A 21,314-nucleotide genomic window follows, 5' to 3' on the forward strand; every position below is an offset into this window, starting at 1 on the left:
AGAGTCCAGAGGTGTCTCCCATCCAGAGTCCAGAGGTGTTTCCCATCCAGAGTCCAGAGGTGTCTCCCATCCAGAGTCCAGAGGTGACTCCAGTCCCAGTCTCCTGTCCAGAGTCCAGAGGTGACTCCAGTCCCAGTCCCCGTCCAGAGGTGACTCCAGTCCCAGTCTCCCATCCAGAGTCCAGAGGTGACTCCAGTCCAGAGGTGTCTCCCATCCAAAGGTCATTCCAGTCCCAGTCTCCCATCTCGAGTCCAGAGGAGTCCAGTCCCCGTCCAGTGTCCAGAAAGTCCTTCAGTCCCCGAGTCCTCTCCAGCCCAGAAACCCATAGCAATGGTAACATTGGCGAGGCCACGAAGGCTGATCCGCCCTGGAGGTTTCCCTTTATTATCCCTAAGACGCTCCTAGCCAGCCTCCAAGGTACCCACTCACCCCACTTGACCGTTTTCGTGCGAGGTCGCCCTTTCCAGGAGGGGTCCTGACTTCTGTTTCAGGGATCTTCTGACGAAAAGTGACAGCTTCTGAAGCTAGCAAGAGTTCAAATACTCAGTATCGTAACTACGTTTGAAACGTAACTACATGCAGCGTCTCGTTCCTCTCAGGACACCAGGGTTATATTTATAACCAGAGACGTTTCATGCCTCCTATAAAGTGTGTTTGCATTGTGTTTGTGTTTCAACATAATTTGTTCTTGACATTCCTCTCTTTAAACACAATTACACTGTGCAAAGTGACCCATATTTAGTTTTCAACCATTGAAAATGGTAAATATTTACCATTTTTACTCATGGAACCATGTTGAGATCCCCATATCTCTGGAAATAAACTATACAGAGTGAAAACTGCTTTTTTTTAACTGGTCCTGACACAGAATAACCCTGCTGCAGTAGATGGTCGGTCTCTCTCTCTCTCTCTCTCTCTCTCTCTCTCTCTCTCTCTCTCTCTCTCTGTAGTTTGATTGATTGAATGTGGCGTGTGTTTTGTCCTCGGGCGTTAAACTCTGTCCTCCGTCTCGTCTCGTGTGACTGAGTCACTGCGCTCCCCTCCGTAGAACTATAATAATAAACTGTTTTCAGCTGAAAGCAGAGATGCAGCAGGAGGAGGAGAAGGAGACGCGCAGAGAGAGAGAGAGAGAGAGAGAGAGAGAGAGAGAGAGAGAGAGAGAGAGACTGACACACACCTGACGGAGCCGCTGCATTCAGCATGTTCGGCATGATCAAAAACTGGCTGTTCGGAGCCACTGAAGAGAGCGAGTATAAACTCCTGAGCACAGAGAGCAAGGTAACACACACACACACACACACACACACATTCTCTCACTCTCACACGCACTCTCTATCTCTTTCTCTCTCTGTCTCTCTCACACACATGCACTCTCTCTCACTCACACACACACACACACTCAAATACACAAACACTCAAACACACTATAATTACACTCATGCACAAACAGTTTAGTCTGAATAATAGTTAATATCCTCATATCACTTTCTGCAGCTTTACAAACTTAACATCTGCTTGCGTGAGTGTGTGTGTGTGCGCGTGTGTGTGCGCGCACACGTGTGTGTGTGTGTGTGTGTTTTCATTATGGATAACAATAAAATAAGTGTTCTTGTGTTTCCCAGCTCCTGGGTCAGACGTAACAACCCAGTGTTTGGGTAGTTTTTGTGTAACCCAGATTCTGGGTCAGACATAACAACCCAGTGTTTGGGTAGTGTTTGTGTAACCCAGTGTTTGGGTAGTTTTTGTGTAACCCAGTGTATGGGTAGTTTTTGTGTTACCCAGATCCTGGGTCAGACGTAACAACCCAGTGTTTGGGTAGTGTTTGTGTAACCCAGTGTTTGGGTAGTTTTTGTGTAACCCATATCTTGGGTCAGACGTAACAACCCAGTGTTTGGGTAGTTTTTGTGTAACCCAGATCCTGGGTCAGACGTAACAACCCAGTGTTTGGGTAGTTTGTGTTACCCAGATCCTGGGTCAGACGTAACAACCCAGTGTTTGGGTAGTTTTTGTGTAACCCAGATCCTGGGTCAGACGTAACAACCCAGTGTTTGGGTAGTTTTTGTGTAACCCATATCTTGGGTCAGACGTAACAACCCAGTGTTTGGGTAGTTTTTGTGTAACCCAGATCCTGGGTCAGACGTAACAACCCAGTGTTTGGGTAGTTTATGTGTTACCTAGATCCTGGGTCAGACGTAACAACCCAGTGTTTGGGTAGTTTATGTGTTACCTAGATCCTGGGTCAGACGTAACAACCCAGTGTTTGGGTAGTTTATGTGTATCCCAGATCCTGGGTCAGACGTAACAACCCAGTGTTTGGGTAGTTTATGTGTATCCCAGATCCTGGGTCAGACGTAACAACCCAGTGTTTGTTCTCCAGAACCCGGCTCTCATTTCATCCCAAAATCAAAAGAAAGAAGTGAGACAGTATATTTTACCTACAGAAAATTGAAGCCTGTTGTAGGATCTTCATTGTTTTTCATTGTGATATTATAATATGATATACATTAACTAATGATACTATTAATTCATTGAAATTATATAGTACAGTTGTAAGTATGTCATGGTATTTTTTGGTATTAATTATTTTTTAAATATCATTCACGGTTCCTTGCTGGTGGAATGATCTCCCTACCCTCGTCCGGAATGCAGAATCCCTGACCACATTCAAAAGACAACTGAAAACTCATCTCTTCCGTGAGCACTTGACATAAAAAATAAAATAAAAAATAAAAAACCTTCTCTTTAATCCTCCGTTGTTTTGGCTTATGCTACTCTGAGCAATGCCTGAACTTTGTTTTTTGAGCACTTCTTGCGTTATTTCTGCCTCTTCACGATGACTCGCTTGCTGTAGTCCTCATTTGTAAGTCGCTTTGGATAAAAGCGTCTGCTAAATGACTAACTGTAAATGTAAATGTAAATGTAAATATCGTTTGGTCTGGATGTTCATGGCAATTAAACATTCTCATGATTGTCAGCTAATTTTCTTATTTTATGCATTTATTCATTTAAAATTTAAACATCATTGTGTCTGGATGGGTGTTTCTGAGAAGGAGACTTTAACATGTTTAATGCGATCATTTACACACGTGTGCTCGTGTCACGTCACAACGAATCTCAGAGATGAGCTGAAATGTCACACAGTCATGAGATCAGAGTCGTTAAAAAGCTCTTAATTACAGCTGACGTACACACACACACACACACACACACACACACACACACACACACACACACAGGGCTGAGTGCGAGACCTGCGACACATGGTCAAATATGAATAATTAAACACATCAGCTAATATTAGCTAAGCAGCATTAATTACAGAGTCCAACTGACACCTAGACAGACCATAATTACAGCACACACTGTCTGAGTATTATGGGATGGCATGTCACTGTTGCTATGGATTCCAAATTATGGGCTGTTTCAGTGTGCGTGATTGTAGTTGTGTGAGTCACGTGTGTGCGTGTGTGTGTGTGTGTGTGTGTGTGTGTGGCTGAAGGCGTTTCTTCTGCTGGAACTGAACACATGAAAACTGACTCACCGCTTACAGTCTGTCTCTGTCTGTCTGTCTGTCTATCTCTGTGTGTGTGTGTGTCTCTCTCTCTGTCTGTCTGTCTGTCTGTCTGTCTTCAGGATGGTGTGAGTTACGAGGTGCGCCGCTACGACGCCTGTAAGCACGTGTGCTTGAGTCTGGAGGGGCGGAGCTTCGATCAGGTGTCAGGTGAGCTGCAGCGGAGGCTCCTCACCTACATGAGCGGCGGCAACGGACAAGGTGAGCCAATCAGAGCCCTGCAAACAGACGCACAGCCAATGGAGCGTCAGCGTTCTGTGGAAGCTTGTTTCTGTCACGGATTAAAAAAATAATTAAAAAGTTAATTGCAACTTTTTCTCTGAAAATTCAGACTTTTTTTACAGCAACTGTAAGTGTATCTCACAATTCAGAGAAAAAGAATTATCGCAAGAAAAAAAAGTTAAAACGTAACAATAATCTTTTGGAATCAAGCATCCACAGCGTTGAGTTTCACAATTCGATTTTGATTCAGAAGCTCTTGATTCAATTTGATATAAATTCATTTGGATATATATCAGGTACAGTATGCATGACAGTTTTTTGTAAACTTTTACAAAATAAAACTTTTATTTTAACACTAAAATAAAATGTTTATACAAACATTTAAAGTCCCCCAGGGGTGAAAAGCATCACAAAAATCACTGTGGTGTTTTTAATTAGCTTTAAGACAAACTTTAAACTAGTTTAATATATCAACTATTTAATGACATAATTATGTTTCTAAATCAATTCTTTGTTTTAAATGTAACCAGTTAAACAGTGGCTATCATAAAACCGTCTCAGGTTGTGTACGCTACCCGGTTCCCTGAGAAGAAGACTATGGGAACACCATAAGCATGACCGTTTTTTAAGCACGTGTAAACACGGCAATATTCATTGACAAACAGCAGTTTATGCACCCGAGTTACAAGTCATCTAGTCTTTTGTCTGAAGGACACATGCAGGCCGACCCGAGGTATGGCAAGGAGATAGGTCCTACCGTGTTGCGTACGCAACCTGAAACATACCCTAAAGAGGCATCGAGTGAAGCGTTTAGCCTTACTTTGAACTAAAACCCATCCACAGGGGAGTGTACATCTCTATTTTAGACCCTTTCATAGGGGAGAATGTGAAAAAGAGAATGGTATGCTCTTGCAATCTACCATCCTAACATTAGCTCTAGCCCTGGAAAAAGATACTTCACCAGAGCGGGGAGACTGACCTAGGCAGCGATGCCAAGACAACCTACCTCCGCTCACAGACTCACTGAGAAACGCCACTCCAAACCTAGGAGGAGCAGGTGAAGGGATCGCTCTCCAATGCCTTAGAGTATCTTGTAGAATACGCAAATGCGCCGGTTGCATTACATAATAAAGCACAGCTACCACGAGATGAAAAGGGAGTGTAAATCAACCCCCCTCAAATTGGTGCCATTAATGAAAGCTACTGAATGAGACCCCGGAGAAAGATGTTTTTCACAAATGCCCCTCCATAGCAACTACAGCAACCATGGAACGGCAGAATTTCATGGTATGCAGGGCCCCACAAGCCTATACCTTGCCATGAGCCGCGAGGTGGTAAGCAGAGGAGGAGGATTTGATCAAACCTGCCTCTACTCTACCCACATGCAACCCCACAATCGAAGCTGCTTCAGCAAACACGGGCCTAACCTGTGCGGTGCAAACACTTGACTTTCATGTCAAGCAAGAGGGGAGATCTTTCACCACGGCTCATCACAGAGGGTGCTTCTCAATTCTTATTTGTGCACCCTTGTTTCCTTTCCTCACTTCTCAGCTCCCCCTGTAGGATGCGAGGGAAGGGTGCAAGGAAAGACGCGAGGACGGAGGAATCGAAGAAAAGCTTGTTTGTATATTGGAATATTCTTGATTTCTGGAGCATCAATTCATTCCGTCATCAGCTGCACTCAAAGGATCTGCCCTTATGTTGTTAAAGTTTGGTTATTTAAGATATTATTAATAAACGATAAAGATAAAGCAAGAGCCCTGTTAATATATGTGTGATATGTGGTTTATTTAAACTGCAAAGGTAAAGCATAAATTAAAATTATTGTGACAGATGTGAAGGGGGAGGATAATTTATACTTGCGTCAGGTTTCTCGACAAGAGAGACTTCTGCATAGGAAACACCAGTTTATCCTCGTTCATAACTCCTCTTCCCCACGCCTCGCCTCCTCGCGGTGCAATTAGAGGATTGAGATGTCCTTCAAGATGGCTGAGCTTGATCAGTCTCCAGGTCATAAGATGGAGGACGGAGGAGCGAGGAAACGAGGGAACGAGGAGGGATATTGAGAAGCAACCAGTGTGCGCATTCATCAGTGTGCGCAACTTCAACCGGGGCATCTTCGCATACCACTGCCCACACAGTCTCTCCACATCCGAATAACTCAACTAGATGGAAGACACTATATGAGTCTCATCACACCTCAATGTGCAGATCTAGGAGGAATAAAAAGCTCATAGACATATGCGGGACAGCAGAGGAGGTGGATTATTAACACCTGCCTCAACTCTCTCCGCATCTAAGAGCTAGTCACTCCTCATTAATATGCTCAGCCAGATTGGAAGTGGCCACAGAGCAGCTTTCTGAACCAGCATGAGAGCAGCAGAGGTAGCAGAAGTCCAAAAGGGGAAAACTCCCGTCAGGTTCCTCCCCACGCTCCGCCTACAATCCTCACGATCAGTCCCAGCCCAGTCCCAACACTCAGCTGCCGCTGGACCCGAACCGCGAGCTGAAATGCTCGACTCTCATCCCTCAAAAGAGAGTCAAGCATGGGTGGATCTTCCCACAGTGAACTCTTCACAGTGAATGTATTCAGCTCCCTCGAGAGCCGAACGCGCCCCGAGCAAACGGTTGATTCTCGTCACTCTAAGCAGGAACAGAGCTTCCTCCCGCGAATGCAACAACATGAGTGCCTCGAGAGCTGAACATGCTCCGTGCAAACACTGAACTCTTATCTCTCGAGAGCTGAACATGCTCCGTGCAAACACTAAACTCTTATCTCTCGAGAGCTGAACATGCTCCGTGCAAACACTAAACTCTTATCTCTCGAGAGCTGAACATGCTCCGTGCAAACACTGAACTCTTATCTCTCGAGAGCTGAACATGCTCCGTGCAAACACTGAACTCTTATCTCTCGAGAGCTGAACATGCTCCGTGCAAACACTGAACTCTTATCTCTCGAGAGCTGAACATGCTCCGAGCAAACACTAAACTCTTATCTCTCGAGAGCTGAACATGCTCCGTGCAAACACTAAACTCTTATCTCTCGAGAGCTGAACATGCTCCGTGCAAACACTGAACTCTTATCTCTCGAGAGCTGAACATGCTCCGTGCAAACACTGAACTCTTATCTCTCGAGAGCTGAACATGCTCCGTGCAAACACCAAACTCTTATCTCTCGAGAGCTGAACATGCTCCGTGCAAACACCAAACTCTTATCTCTCGAGAGCTGAACATGCTCCGTGCAAACACTAAACTCTTATCTCTCGAGAGCTGAACATGCTCCGTGCAAACACTGAACTCTTATCTCTCGAGAGCTGAACATGCTCCGTGCAAACACCAAACTCTTATCTCTCGAGAGCTGAACATGCTCCGTGCAAACACTAAACTCTTATCTCTCGAGAGCTGAACATGCTCCGTGCAAACACTGAACTCTTATCTCTCGAGAGCTGAACGTGCTCCGTGCAAACACTGAACTCTTATCTCTCGAGAGCTGAACATGCTCCGTGCAAACACTAAACTCTTATCTCTCGAGAGCTGAACATGCTCCGTGCAAACACTAAACTCTTATCTCTCGAGAGCTGAACATGCTCCGTGCAAACACTGAACTCTTATCTCTCGAGAGCTGAACATGCTCCGTGCAAACACTGAACTCTTATCTCTCGAGAGCTGAACATGCTCCGTGCAAACACTAAACTCTTATCTCTCGAGAGCTGAACATGCTCCGTGCAAACACTGAACTCTTATCTCTCGAGAGCTGAACATGCTCCGTGCAAACACTAAACTCTTATCTCTCGAGAGCTGAACATGCTCCGTGCAAACACTAAACTCTTATCTCTCGAGAGCTGAACATGCTCCGTGCAAACACTAAACTCTTATCTCTCGAGAGCTGAACGTGCTCCGTGCAAACACTAAACTCTTATCTCTCGAGAGCTGAACATGCTCCGTGCAAACACTGAACTCTTATCTCTCGAGAGCTGAACATGCTCCGTGCAAACACTAAACTCTTATCTCTCGAGAGCTGAACATGCTCCGTGCAAACACTAAACTCTTATCTCTCGAGAGCTGAACATGCTCCGTGCAAACACTAAACTCTTATCTCTCGAGAGCTGAACATGCTCCGAGCAAACACTGAACTCTTATCTCTCGAGAGCTGAACATGCTTCGTGCAAACACTGAACTCTTATCTCTCGAGAGCTGAACATGCTCCGTGCAAACACTAAACTCTTATCTCTCGAGAGCTGAACATGCTCCGAGCAAACACTAAACTCTTATCTCTCGAGAGCTGAACATGCTCCGAGCAAACACTGAACTCTTATCTCTCGAGAGCTGAACATGCTCCGAGCAAACACTGAACTCTTATCTCTCGAGAGCTGAACATGCTCCGTGCAAACACTAAACTCTTATCTCTCGAGAGCTGAACATGCTCCGAGCAAACACTGAACTCTTATCTCTCGAGAGCTGAACATGCTCCGTGCAAACACTAAACTCTTATCTCTCGAGAGCTGAACATGCTCCGAGCAAACACTGAACTCTTATCTCTCGAGAGCTGAACATGCTCCGTGCAAACACTGAACTCTTATCTCTCGAGAGCTGAACATGCTCCGTGCAAACACTGAACTCTTATCTCTCGAGAGCTGAACATGCTCCGTGCAAACACTAAACTCTTATCTCTCGAGAGCTGAACATGCTCCGTGCAAACACTGAACTCTTATCTCTCGAGAGCTGAACATGCTCCGTGCAAACACTGAACTCTTATCTCTCGAGAGCTGAACATGCTCCGTGCACACAGTAAACTCTTATCTCTCGAGAGCTGAACGTGCTCCGAGCAAACACTGAACTCTTATCTCTCGAGAGCTGAACATGCTCCGTGCAAACACTGAACTCTTATCTCTCGAGAGCTGAACATGCTCCGTGCAAACACTGAACTCTTATCTCTCGAGAGCTGAACGTGCTCCGAGCAAACACTGAACTCTTATCTCTCGAGAGCTGAACATGCTCCGTGCAAACACTGAACTCTTATCTCTCGAGAGCTGAACATGCTCCGTGCAAACACTGAACTCTTATCTCTCGAGAGCTGAACATGCTCCGTGCACACAGTAAACTCTTATCTCTCGAGAGCTGAACATGCTCCGTGCAAACACTAAACTCTTATCTCTCGAGAGCTGAACATGCTCCGTGCAAACACTAAACTCTTATCTCTCGAGAGCTGAACATGCTCCGTGCAAACACTAAACTCTTATCTCTCGAGAGCTGAACATGCTCCGTGCAAACACTAAACTCTTATCTCTCGAGAGCTGAACATGCTCCGTGCACACACTAAACTCTTATCTCTCGAGAGCTGAACATGCTCCGTGCACACACTAAACTCTTATCTCTCGAGAGCTGAACATGCTCCGTGCAAACACTGAACTCTTATCTCTCGAGAGCTGAACTTGCTCCGTGCAAACACTAAACTCTTATCTCTCGAGAGCTGAACATGCTCCGTGCAAACACTAAACTCTTATCTCTCGAGAGCTGAACATGCTCCGAGCAAACACTGAACTCTTATCTCTCGAGAGCTGAACATGCTCCGTGCAAACACTAAACTCTTATCTCTCGAGAGCTGAACATGCTCCGTGCAAACACTGAACTCTTATCTCTCGAGAGCTGAACGTGCTCCGTGCAAACACTGAACTCTTATCTCTCAAAAGCTGAACGTGCTTCGTGCAAACACTGAACTCTTATCTCTCGAGAGCTGAACATGCTCCGAGCAAACACTGAACTCTTATCTCTCGAGAGCTGAACATGCTTCGTGCAAACACTAAACTCTTATCTCTCGAAAGCTGAACATGCTCCGAGCAAACACTAAACTCTTATCTCTCGAGAGCTGAACATGCTCCGTGCAAACACTGAACTCTTATCTCTCGAGAGCTGAACATGCTCCGTGCAAACACTGAACTCTTATCTCTCGAGAGCTGAACGTGCTCCGTGCAAACACTGAACTCTTATCTCTCGAGAGCTGAACGTGCTTCGTGCAAACACTGAACTCTTATCTCTCGAGAGCTGAACGTGCTCCGTGCAAACACTGAACTCTTATCTCTCGAGAGCTGAACATGCTCCGTGCAAACACTGAACTCTTATCTCTCGAGAGCTGAACGTGCTCCGTGCAAACACTGAACTCTTATCTCTCGAGAGCTGAACGTGCTCCGTGCAAACACTGAACTCTTATCTCTCGAGAGCTGAACGTGCTCCGTGCAAACACTGAACTCTTATCTCTCGAGAGCTGAACGTGCTTCGTGCAAACACTGAACTCTTATCTCTCGAGAGCTGAACATGCTTCGTGCAAACACTAAACTCTTATCTCTCGAGAGCTGAACATGCTCCGTGCAAACACTGAACTCTTATCTCTCGAGAGCTGAACGTGCTCCGTGCAAACACTGAACTCTTATCTCTCGAGAGCTGAACATGCTCCGTGCAAACACTAAACTCTTATCTCTCGAGAGCTGAACATGCTCCGTGCAAACACTAAACTCTTATCTCTCGAGAGCTGAACGTGCTCCGTGCAAACACTAAACTCTTATCTCTCGAGAGCTGAACATGCTCCGTGCAAACACTGAACTCTTATCTCTCGAGAGCTGAACATGCTCCGTGCAAACACTAAACTCTTATCTCTCGAGAGCTGAACATGCTCCGTGCAAACACTAAACTCTTATCTCTCGAGAGCTGAACATGCTCCGTGCAAACACTAAACTCTTATCTCTCGAGAGCTGAACATGCTCCGTGCAAACACTGAACTCTTATCTCTCGAGAGCTGAACGTGCTTCGTGCAAACACTGAACTCTTATCTCTCGAGAGCTGAACATGCTCCGAGCAAACACTGAACTCTTATCTCTCGAGAGCTGAACATGCTTCGTGCAAACACTAAACTCTTATCTCTCGAGAGCTGAACATGCTTCGTGCAAACACTAAACTCTTATCTCTCGAGAGCTGAACATGCTCCGAGCAAACACTGAACTCTTATCTCTCGAGAGCTGAACATGCTTCGTGCAAACACTAAACTCTTATCTCTCGAGAGCTGAACATGCTCGAGCAAACACTGAACTCTTATCTCTCGAGAGCTGAACATGCTCCGTGCAAACACTAAATTCTTATCTCTCGAGAGCTGAACATGCTCCGTGCAAACACTAAACTCTTATCTCTCGAGAGCTGAACATGCTCCGTGCAAACACTAAACTCTTATCTCTCGAGAGCTGAACATGCTCGAGCAAACACTGAACTCTTATCTCTCGAGAGCTGAACATGCTCCGTGCAAACACTAAATTCTTATCTCTCGAGAGCTGAACATGCTCCGTGCAAACACTAAACTCTTATCTCTCGAGAGCTGAACATGCTCCATGCAAACACTAAACTCTTATCTCTCGAGAGCTGAACATGCTCCGTGCAAACACTAAACTCTTATCTCTCGAGAGCTGAACATGCTCCGTGCAAACACTAAACTCTTATCTCTCGAGAGCTGAACATGCTCCGTGCAAACACTAAACTCTTATCTCTCGAGAGCTGAACATGCTCCGTGCAAACATTGAACTCTTATCTCTCGAGACCTGAACATGCTCCGTGCAAACACTAAACTCTTATCTCTCGAGAGCTGAACATGCTCCGTGCAAACACTAAACTCTTATCTCTCGAGAGCTGAACATGCTCCGTGCAAACACTGAACTCTTATCTCTCGAGAGCTGAACATGCTCCGTGCAAACACTGAACTCTTATCTCTCGAGAGCTGAACATGCTCCGTGCAAACACTAAACTCTTATCTCTCGAGAGCTGAACATGCTCCGTGCAAACACTAAACTCTTATCTCTCGAGAGCTGAACATGCTCCGTGCAAACACTGAACTCTTATCTCTCGAGAGCTGAACATGCTCCGTGCAAACACTAAACTCTTATCTCTCGAGAGCTGAACATGCTCCGTGCAAACACTAAACTCTTATCTCTCGAGAGCTGAACATGCTCCAAGCAAACACTAAACTCTTATCTCTCGAGAGCTGAACATGCTCCGAGCAAACACTAAACTCTTATCTCTCGAGAGCTGAACATGCTTCGTGCAAACACTAAACTCTTATCTCTCGAGAGCTGAACATGCTCCGTGCAAACACTAAACTCTTATCTCTCGAGAGCTGAACATGCTCCGTGCAAACACTGAACTCTTATCTCTCGAGAGCTGAACATGCTCCGTGCAAACACTGAACTCTTATCTCTCGAGAGCTGAACATGCTCCGTGCAAACACTGAACTCTTATCTCTCGAGAGCTGAACGTGCTCCGTGCAAACACTGAACTCTTATCTCTCGAGAGCTGAACATGCTCCGTGCAAACACTAAACTCTTATCTCTCGAGAGCTGAACGTGCTCCGTGCAAACACTGAACTCTTATCTCTCGAGAGCTGAACATGCTCCGAGCAAACACTGAACTCTTATCTCTCGAGAGCTGAACATGCTCCGTGCAAACACTAAACTCTTATCTCTCGAGAGCTGAACGTGCTCCGTGCACACTAAACTCTTATCTCTCGAGAGCTGAACATGCTCCGTGCAAACACTGAACTCTTATCTCTCGAGAGCTGAACATGCTCCGTGCAAACACTGAACTCTTATCTCTCGAGAGCTGAACATGCTCCGAGCAAACACTGAACTCTTATCTCTCGAGAGCTGAACATGCTCGAGCAAACACTGAACTCTTATCTCTCGAGAGCTGAACATGCTCCGTGCAAACACTGAACTCTTATCTCTCGAGAGCTGAACATGCTCTGTGCAAACACTAAACTCTTATCTCTCGAGAGCTGAACATGCTCGAGCAAACACTGAACTCTTATCTCTCGAGAGCTGAACATGCTCCAAGCAAACACTAAACTCTTATCTCTCGAGAGCTGAACATGCTCCGAGCAAACACTAAACTCTTATCTCTCGAGAGCTGAACGTGCTCCGTGCAAACACTAAACTCTTATCTCTCGAGAGCTGAACATGCTCCGAGCAAACACTGAACTCTTATCTCTCGAGAGCTGAACATGCTCCGTGCAAACACTAAACTCTTATCTCTCGAGAGCTGAACGTGCTCCGTGCAAACACTGAACTCTTATCTCTCGAGAGCTGAACATGCTTCGTGCAAACACTAAACTCTTATCTCTCGAGAGCTGAACATGCTCCGTGCAAACACTAAACTCTTATCTCTCGAGAGCTGAACGTGCTCCGTGCAAACACTAAACTCTTATCTCTCGAGAGCTGAACGTGCTCTGTGCAAACACTAAACTCTTATCTCTCGAGAGCTGAACATGCTCCGTGCAAACACTGAACTCTTATCTCTCGAGAGCTGAACATGCTCCGTGCAAACACTGAACTCTTATCTCTCGAGAGCTGAACATGCTCCGTGCAAACACTGAACTCTTATCTCTCGAGAGCTGAACGTGCTCCGTGCAAACACTGAACTCTTATCTCTCGAGAGCTGAACATGCTCCGTGCAAACACTAAACTCTTATCTCTCGAGAGCTGAACGTGCTCCGTGCACACTAAACTCTTATCTCTCGAGAGCTGAACATGCTCGAGCAAACACTGAACTCTTATCTCTCGAGAGCTGAACATGCTCCGTGCAAACACTGAACTCTTATCTCTCGAGAGCTGAACATGCTCCGTGCAAACACTGAACTCTTATCTCTCGAGAGCTGAACATGCTCCGTGCAAACACTAAACTCTTATCTCTCGAGAGCTGAACATGCTCGAGCAAACACTGAACTCTTATCTCTCGAGAGCTGAACGTGCTCCGTGCAAACACTAAACTCTTATCTCTCGAGAGCTGAACATGCTCGGTGCAAACACCAAACTCTTATCTCTCGAGAGCTGAACATGCTCCGTGCAAACACTGAACTCTTATCTCTCGAGAGCTGAACGTGCTCCGTGCAAACACTGAACTCTTATCTCTCGAGAGCTGAACGTGCTTCGTGCAAACACTGAACTCTTATCTCTCGAGAGCTGAACATGCTTCGTGCAAACACTAAACTCTTATCTCTCGAGAGCTGAACATGCTCCGTGCAAACACTGAACTCTTATCTCTCGAGAGCTGAACGTGCTCCGTGCAAACACTGAACTCTTATCTCTCGAGAGCTGAACATGCTCCGTGCAAACACTAAACTCTTATCTCTCGAGAGCTGAACATGCTTCGTGCAAACACTGAACTCTTATCTCTCGAGAGCTGAACATGCTCCGAGCAAACACTGAACTCTTATCTCTCGAGAGCTGAACATGCTTCGTGCAAACACTAAACTCTTATCTCTCGAGAGCTGAACATGCTCCGAGCAAACACTGAACTCTTATCTCTCGAGAGCTGAACATGCTCCGTGCAAACACTAAACTCTTATCTCTCGAGAGCTGAACATGCTCCGTGCAAACACTGAACTCTTATCTCTCGAGAGCTGAACATGCTCCGTGCAAACACTAAACTCTTATCTCTCGAGAGCTGAACGTGCTTCGTGCAAACACTGAACTCTTATCTCTCGAGAGCTGAACATGCTCCGAGCAAACACTGAACTCTTATCTCTCGAGAGCTGAACATGCTTCGTGCAAACACTAAACTCTTATCTCTCGAAAGCTGAACATGCTCCGAGCAAACACTAAACTCTTATCTCTCGAGAGCTGAACATGCTCCGTGCAAACACTGAACTCTTATCTCTCGAGAGCTGAACATGCTCCGTGCAAACACTGAACTTTTATCTCTCGAGAGCTGAACATGCTCCGTGCAAACACTAAACTCTTATCTCTCGAGAGCTGAACATGCTCCGTGCAAACACTAAATTCTTATCTCTCGAGAGCTGAACGTGCTCCGTGCAAACACTGAACTCTTATCTCTCGAGAGCTGAACATGCTCCGTGCAAACACTGAACTCTTATCTCTCGAGAGCTGAACATGCTCGGTGCAAACACCAAACTCTTATCTCTCGAGAGCTGAACATGCTCCGTGCAAACACTAAACTCTTATCTCTCGAGAGCTGAACATGCTCCGTGCAAACACTAAACTCTTATCTCTCGAGAGCTGAACATGCTCCGTGCAAACACTAAACTCTTATCTCTCGAGAGCTGAACATGCTCCGAGCAAACACTGAACTCTTATCTCTCGAGAGCTGAACATGCTCCGTGCAAACACTGAACTCTTATCTCTCGAGAGCTGAACATGCTCCGTGCAAACACTAAACTCTTATCTCTCGAGAGCTGAACATGCTCCAAGCAAACACTAAACTCTTATCTCTCGAGAGCTGAACATGCTCCGTGCAAACACTGAACTCTTATCTCTCGAGAGCTGAACATGCTCCGTGCAAACACTGAACTCTTATCTCTCGAGAGCTGAACATGCTCCGAGCAAACACTGAACTCTTATCTCTCGAGAGCTGAACATGCTCCGTGCAAACACTGAACTCTTATCTCTCGAGAGCTGAACATGCTCCGTGCAAACACTAAACTCTTATCTCTCGAGAGCTGAACATGCTCCGTGCAAACACTAAACTCTTATCTCTCGAGAGCTGAACGTGCTCTGTGCAAACACTAAACTCTTCTCTCTCGAGAGCTGAACATGCTCCGTGCAAACACTGAACTCTTATCTCTCGAGAGCTGAACATGCTCCGTGCAAACACTGAACTCTTATCTCTCGAGAGCTGAACATGCTCCGTGCAAACACTAAACTCTTATCTCTCGAGAGCTGAACATGCTCCGTGCAAACACTGAACTCTTATCTCTCGAGAGCTGAACATGCTCCGTGCAAACACTGAACTCTTATCTCTCGAGAGCTGAACATGCTCCGTGCAAACACTAAACTCTTATCTCTCGAGAGCTGAACATGCTCCGTGCAAACACTAAACTCTTATCTCTCGAGAGCTGAACATGCTCCGTGCAAACACTAAACTCTTATCTCTCGAGAGCTGAACATGCTCCGTGCAAACACTGAACTCTTATCTCTCGAGAGCTGAACATGCTCCGTGCAAACACTGAACTCTTATCTCTCGAGAGCTGAACATGCTCCGTGCAAACACTGAACTCTTATCTCTCGAGAGCTGAACATGCTCCGTGCAAACACTGAACTCTTATCTCTCGAGAGCTGAACATGCTCCGTGCAAACACTAAACTCTTATCTCTCGAGAGCTGAACATGCTCCGTGCAAACACTGAACTCTTATCTCTCGAGAGCTGAACATGCTCCGTGCAAACACTGAACTCTTATCTCTCGAGAGCTGAACATGCTCCGTGCAAACACTAAACTCTTATCTCTCGAGAGCTGAACATGCTCCGTGCAAACACTAAACTCTTATCTCTCGAGAGCTGAACATGCTCCGTGCAAACACTGAACTCTTATCTCTCGAGAGCTGAACATGCTCCGTGCAAACACTGAACTCTTATCTCTCGAGAGCTGAACATGCTCCGAGCAAACACTGAACTCTTATCTCTCGAGAGCTTCTTACTGTGAATGCATCAACATGAGTGCCTCTCACTCCCTCGAGAGCTGAACATGCTCCAACAGATTCTTATCTTACACGCGCTACAAACAAAGCGACTCCTGAAGACTAAAAAATGCTGATCACATGCGACTCCATGTGTGACATCATGGACTGTGTTTACATGTGCTTCAGACACCGGTCACACTGACGGCTTTCCCCATACAGTCAAATCAGTTTATTTATACTGCCCCAGTCAGTGGCTGTTCATGAAGTTGCTTTTTTATTTATTTTAGTCAGTATGATCTCTAGTAAGTAAGTAAGTAAAATGTATTTATATAGCACTTTTCACAGATAAACATCACAAAGTGCTTCACAGTAAAAATGTAATTCAAAAACAATTTAAATACATTCCCCAAAATACAAACAACAAACACAACAAACAACCATAACAACCCCTCGACTAACCAAAAGCCTGCTTGAAGAGCAAAGTCTTCAGTTGTTTTTTAAAAGAATCAGCTGAGTTCGCACAACGTAAAACAAGAGGCAAAGCATTCCACAGCCTGGGAGCGACTGCCTGGAATGACTGGTCCCCTCTAGTTTTAAAATGAGTACGAGGAACAACTAATAACATCTGATCTAAAGACCTGAGACTGCGGGTAGGAGTGTGAAGCTGTATCAGGTCAGTGATGTAGGTAGGGACTTGGCCATGCAAGGCTCTAAAGGTAAGAACCAGGATTTTAAAATGAATTCTATACTAGACTGGCAGCCAGTGAAGTGATGCTAAAACAGGTGTGATGTGGTCTCTTTTCTTAACGTGGGTTAAAAGCCTTGCAGCAGAGTTCTGGACAGCCTGGAGACGATGAAGCTCCTTCTTACTCAAGCACGTAAAAAGACTGTTACAATAGTCCAAACGGGAGGAGATGAACGCATGAATAATCATCTCTAACTCACCTTTAGTCACAGATGATCTTAATTTGGAAATGTTCCTCAGTTGGAAAAAGCAGTTTCTAACTAATTGTTTCGAATGAAGCTCCAAGGACATAGCTGACTCAAAGACAACACCTAAGCTCCTGAGGCTCGGTTGGACAGACGGGCCTAAGTCACCAATATAGGGGTGATGATTAGCGTTTTGTCAGAATTGAGAAGCAAAAAGTTCTCACATAACCACTTTTTAATACTAGTCAGACAATTTAAACAACTCAGTTTCCTTAAAGGAGCAATACAGTTGGATATCATCCGCATAGAGGTGGTAAGATGGTCGCTGAACTGACTAATAACCTGACCGAGAGGAAATATATACAAGAGGAACAAGATAGGACCCAGGACAGAACCCTGAGGTACCCCTCACGACAACTCTGCAGTTTCAGACATGATCTGATTCATATTAAAACTAAAGCTTCTACCAGACAGGTAGGATGTAAACCATTTTAAAACTGATCCCGACATACCAACCAGATCACGAAGTCTATTAATCATAATATTATGATCAATTGTGTCAAAAGCTGATGAGAGGTCCAATAAGACCAACACTGTATATTTTTTAGAGTCAGCTGACATCATAATATCACTTGAAACTTTAAGTAACGCCGTTTCTGTGGAATGTTGTTTGCGAAAACCAGACTGGAATTTGTCAAATAACTCATGTTTCTCCAGGAAAAGGGTGAGTTTTTCAGCTACAACTTTTTTTTCGAATTTTTGACATGAAAGGAAGTTTCGAAATTGGTCTATAGTTTTTTGGTTGTAGCGGATCCAGATTAGTTTTTTTAAGTACAGGCATAACAATGGCATGTTTAAAAAAAGCAGGAACAACACCATTTAAGAGTGAAGAATTAAGCATCTCAACAATACAGGGGCCAATGTAGTCAAAAACTTGTACAAATAGCACACTAGAGCCTGAGGAGCGAGTGTCGTGCTGTCGGCATGATCTGCAGAGTTTCTACAGGTGTTTTTATCTCTGTGGCGCAGGTGAGGTCATGAACACGCCGGTCCCCGTCATCTTCACCGTCTTTCCTCGTGATGACGGCTCACTGAACCGCCGCCTGGTTGCCGCTCTGCGTATCCCATCAAGCTTCCAGACCAGCCCGCCAACCCCGACGGACACTTCCCTACGGATCGAGGACCGCCCCGGCATGACCGTATACGTCCTGTGCGTAAACACACACACCAGTGTCGAGTGACCGTACTCATGAAGCGGCGCTACGAGCTAAGGGCCCGTTCACACCAAAGACGATAACTATAAAGATAACGATAAAGATATAGTTCTAAAAATCGTTCTCCATTAAAGAATAGCAGACTTCACACCACAACTATAGCTATATAACTATTGTATATATATATAAAGGTGTTGACTAGGCGTTGTTTTTATTCCACTATTGACTTCATCAGCTAAATTCACCGTTAGATTAGATTGATTACACTAGACTAGCTAGATTCACTGTTTAGATGCGCTCGAAACGTAGCATACTGAGGACATCTGCTGGTAAACGACGTGTAAATGCAACAAACTGATATTGATTCATTCAAAAGTATGAATAAAATTTGTCTTCAAAAGACGACAACTCTCTAATCAGTTATAATGCAGTTATCTTTATAGTCCTTAGTGTGATCGTGAATATAGTTATAGTTATCATTCTTGGTTATGAATGCTAATATAGTCATCGTTATATTTATAGTTATCGTTCTTGGTGTGAATGCTAATATAGTCATCGTTATATTTATAGTTATCGTTCTTGGTGTGAACGCGAATATAGTCATTAGTCATCGTTATAGTTATAGTTCTTGGTGTGAACACGAATATAGTCATCGTTATATTTATAGTTATTGTTCTTGGTGTGAACGCGAATATAGTCATTAGTCATCGTTATAGTTATAGTTCTTGGTGTGAACACGAATATAGTCATCGTTATATTTATAGTTATTGTTCTTGGTGTGAACGGGCCTAACCGCTTCTCTGTCTCCCCCTGCAGGCAGTTCGGGGGTTTCGCAGGAGAGAGCGAGTTTCGCGCGGAAGCGGCGCGTCTGACGGTCACGCTGGGAGACTCCGCCCCCTTCCAGCGCAAGCAGTACCTGTGCTGCAGCTATGACCCGCCAATCAAACCCTACGGGCGGAGGAATGAGGTCTGGTTCCTGCAGGACGAGCCCTGAGAAACTCTACAGCGCTTTATACAGATCGTTTCAAAGCAGCTTCACTGTATTAAACAGAGTCTATGACGCAATCAAATGAGACTAATTCTAATTCTGTTGTAAAGCAGCCCTACAGAAGACAATATTGTTATTAATCAGGTCCATGTTGATTCAGTTCAGTTCAATAAAACTGTGTCGGTGTTGCAAAGTTCATCCATTGTGAGTTCAGTTTCAGCTCTACAGTAGAACATTGTGTCGTTATTCACTTTGACTCAAGTTGATTCTGTTCAGTAACTACTTGTTGCAAAAAGGTGTTTGTTACATTATTTAAATGTATTATTGTAATATTCGTCCATTCATCTATCTATCTGTCTTGTCTTACTCTCTGTCTATAAACCATCAAACTGCAAGGCTTTTTAACTTTTTCCAAAACAAACACACACACACACACACACACACACACTGAATCTCTCAACACATACACACACACACACACACACACACACACACACACGTCACTGCAACTCTAACTCGAGGCACTACAATAACAACTTAAACTATACAGACATTAAACACATATACTACACCACTGGTTAAGTATGATGACGTTACTTACATGATCAGCGACACTGTGGACAGACTTTATCTTACGACCACAGACGAGTTAAAGGACCAGCTGATGCTGACCACAACAGAGGACGATGAGGATGATGATGATGATGACCACAACAGAGGATGATGAGGATGATGATGATGATGACCACAACAGAGGACGATGAGGATGATGATGATGATGACCACAACAGAGGACGATGATGATGATCATGATGATGATGATGATGATGATGACCACAACAGAGGACGATGAGGATGATGATGATGATGACCACAACAGAGGATGATGAGGATGATGATGATGATGACCACAACAGAGGACGATGATGATGATCATGATCATGATGATGATGATGATGACCACAACAGAGGACGATGAGGATGATGATGACCACAACAGAGGATGATGAGGATGATGATGATGATGACCACAACAGAGGACGATGAGGATGATGATGATGATCATGATGATGAAATATGATGACCACAACAGAGGATGATGAGGATGAGGATGATGATGATGATCATGATGATGACCACAACAGAGGACGATGAGGATGATGATGATGATCATGATGATGATGATGATGACCACAACAGAGGATGATGAGGATGAGGATGATGATGAGGATGATGATCATGATGATGACCACAACAGAGGATGATGAGGATGAGGATGATGATGAGGATGATGATCATGATGATGACCACAACAGAGGATGATGAGGATGAGGATGATGATGAGGATGATGATCATGATGATGACCACAACAGAGGATGATGAGGATGATGATCATGATGATGACCACAACAGAGGATGATGAGGATGATGATGATGATGATGATGACCACAACAGAGGACGATGATGATGATGATGATGATGGTGATCAGAGGTGGACAAAGTACACAACTTCTGAGTGACAGTACAGATACTACTGATCAAATATTACTCCGTTACAAGTAAAAGTTGTAAAGACCTATTTTTACTGAAGTAAAAGTACTTAAGTACTAAAAAGTATCAAAAGTAAATGTCAATGCGTTGTTTTATTATTATTGCATTATTGCATGTAATACTTACAATATCTTATGCCTCTGAATCTATGCCTGCCGATCCTCATATCAATATCACATGTATCTCTACAACACAGTTCCAGTCGTGGGATTGAATGTGGGATTGAATAAGTCACTCAATAACGTCCACAATGGTTTCGCACACCCAAACGGCTGATCCCTCAAATAGTGCCCTATTTTAAGCTTTTTGGCTTTTAGTATGAATATGTTAGCCTTACTGCTATCTATAAGCTGTTATCTATAAGCTGTTATCTATAAGCTGTTATCTATA

General features: G+C 44.6%; 2 protein-coding genes across 3 annotated transcripts in view; one reads left to right on the plus strand and one right to left on the minus strand.

Annotated features, from left to right (window-relative positions):
• LOC307006000 (uncharacterized protein) overlaps positions 1–21,314 on the minus strand; it is a 229,927-nt gene that overhangs the window by 41,272 nt on the left and 167,341 nt on the right. The window lies entirely within an intron of this gene.
• On the plus strand, positions 1,082–19,764 carry LOC307006015 (heme-binding protein 1-like). 2 transcript variants are annotated; one of them, XM_079626608.1, is made up of 4 exons: positions 1,082–1,278; positions 3,634–3,772; positions 18,199–18,379; positions 19,200–19,764. In XM_079626608.1, exons 1-4 carry the CDS (start codon positions 1,201–1,203, stop codon positions 19,375–19,377), a joined length of 576 nt encoding a protein of 191 aa, XP_079482734.1. In that variant the 5' UTR covers positions 1,082–1,200; the 3' UTR covers positions 19,378–19,764. The 2 variants fall into 2 exon arrangements, with proteins under 2 accessions (XP_079482734.1, XP_079482735.1); XM_079626609.1 differs by having other exon boundaries at positions 1,085–1,278; positions 3,634–3,721.

The sequence above is a fragment of the Phoxinus phoxinus genome, assembly GCF_949152265.1.
Source record: "Phoxinus phoxinus genome assembly, chromosome: 1".
Lineage (NCBI taxonomy): Eukaryota > Metazoa > Chordata > Actinopteri > Cypriniformes > Leuciscidae > Phoxinus > Phoxinus phoxinus.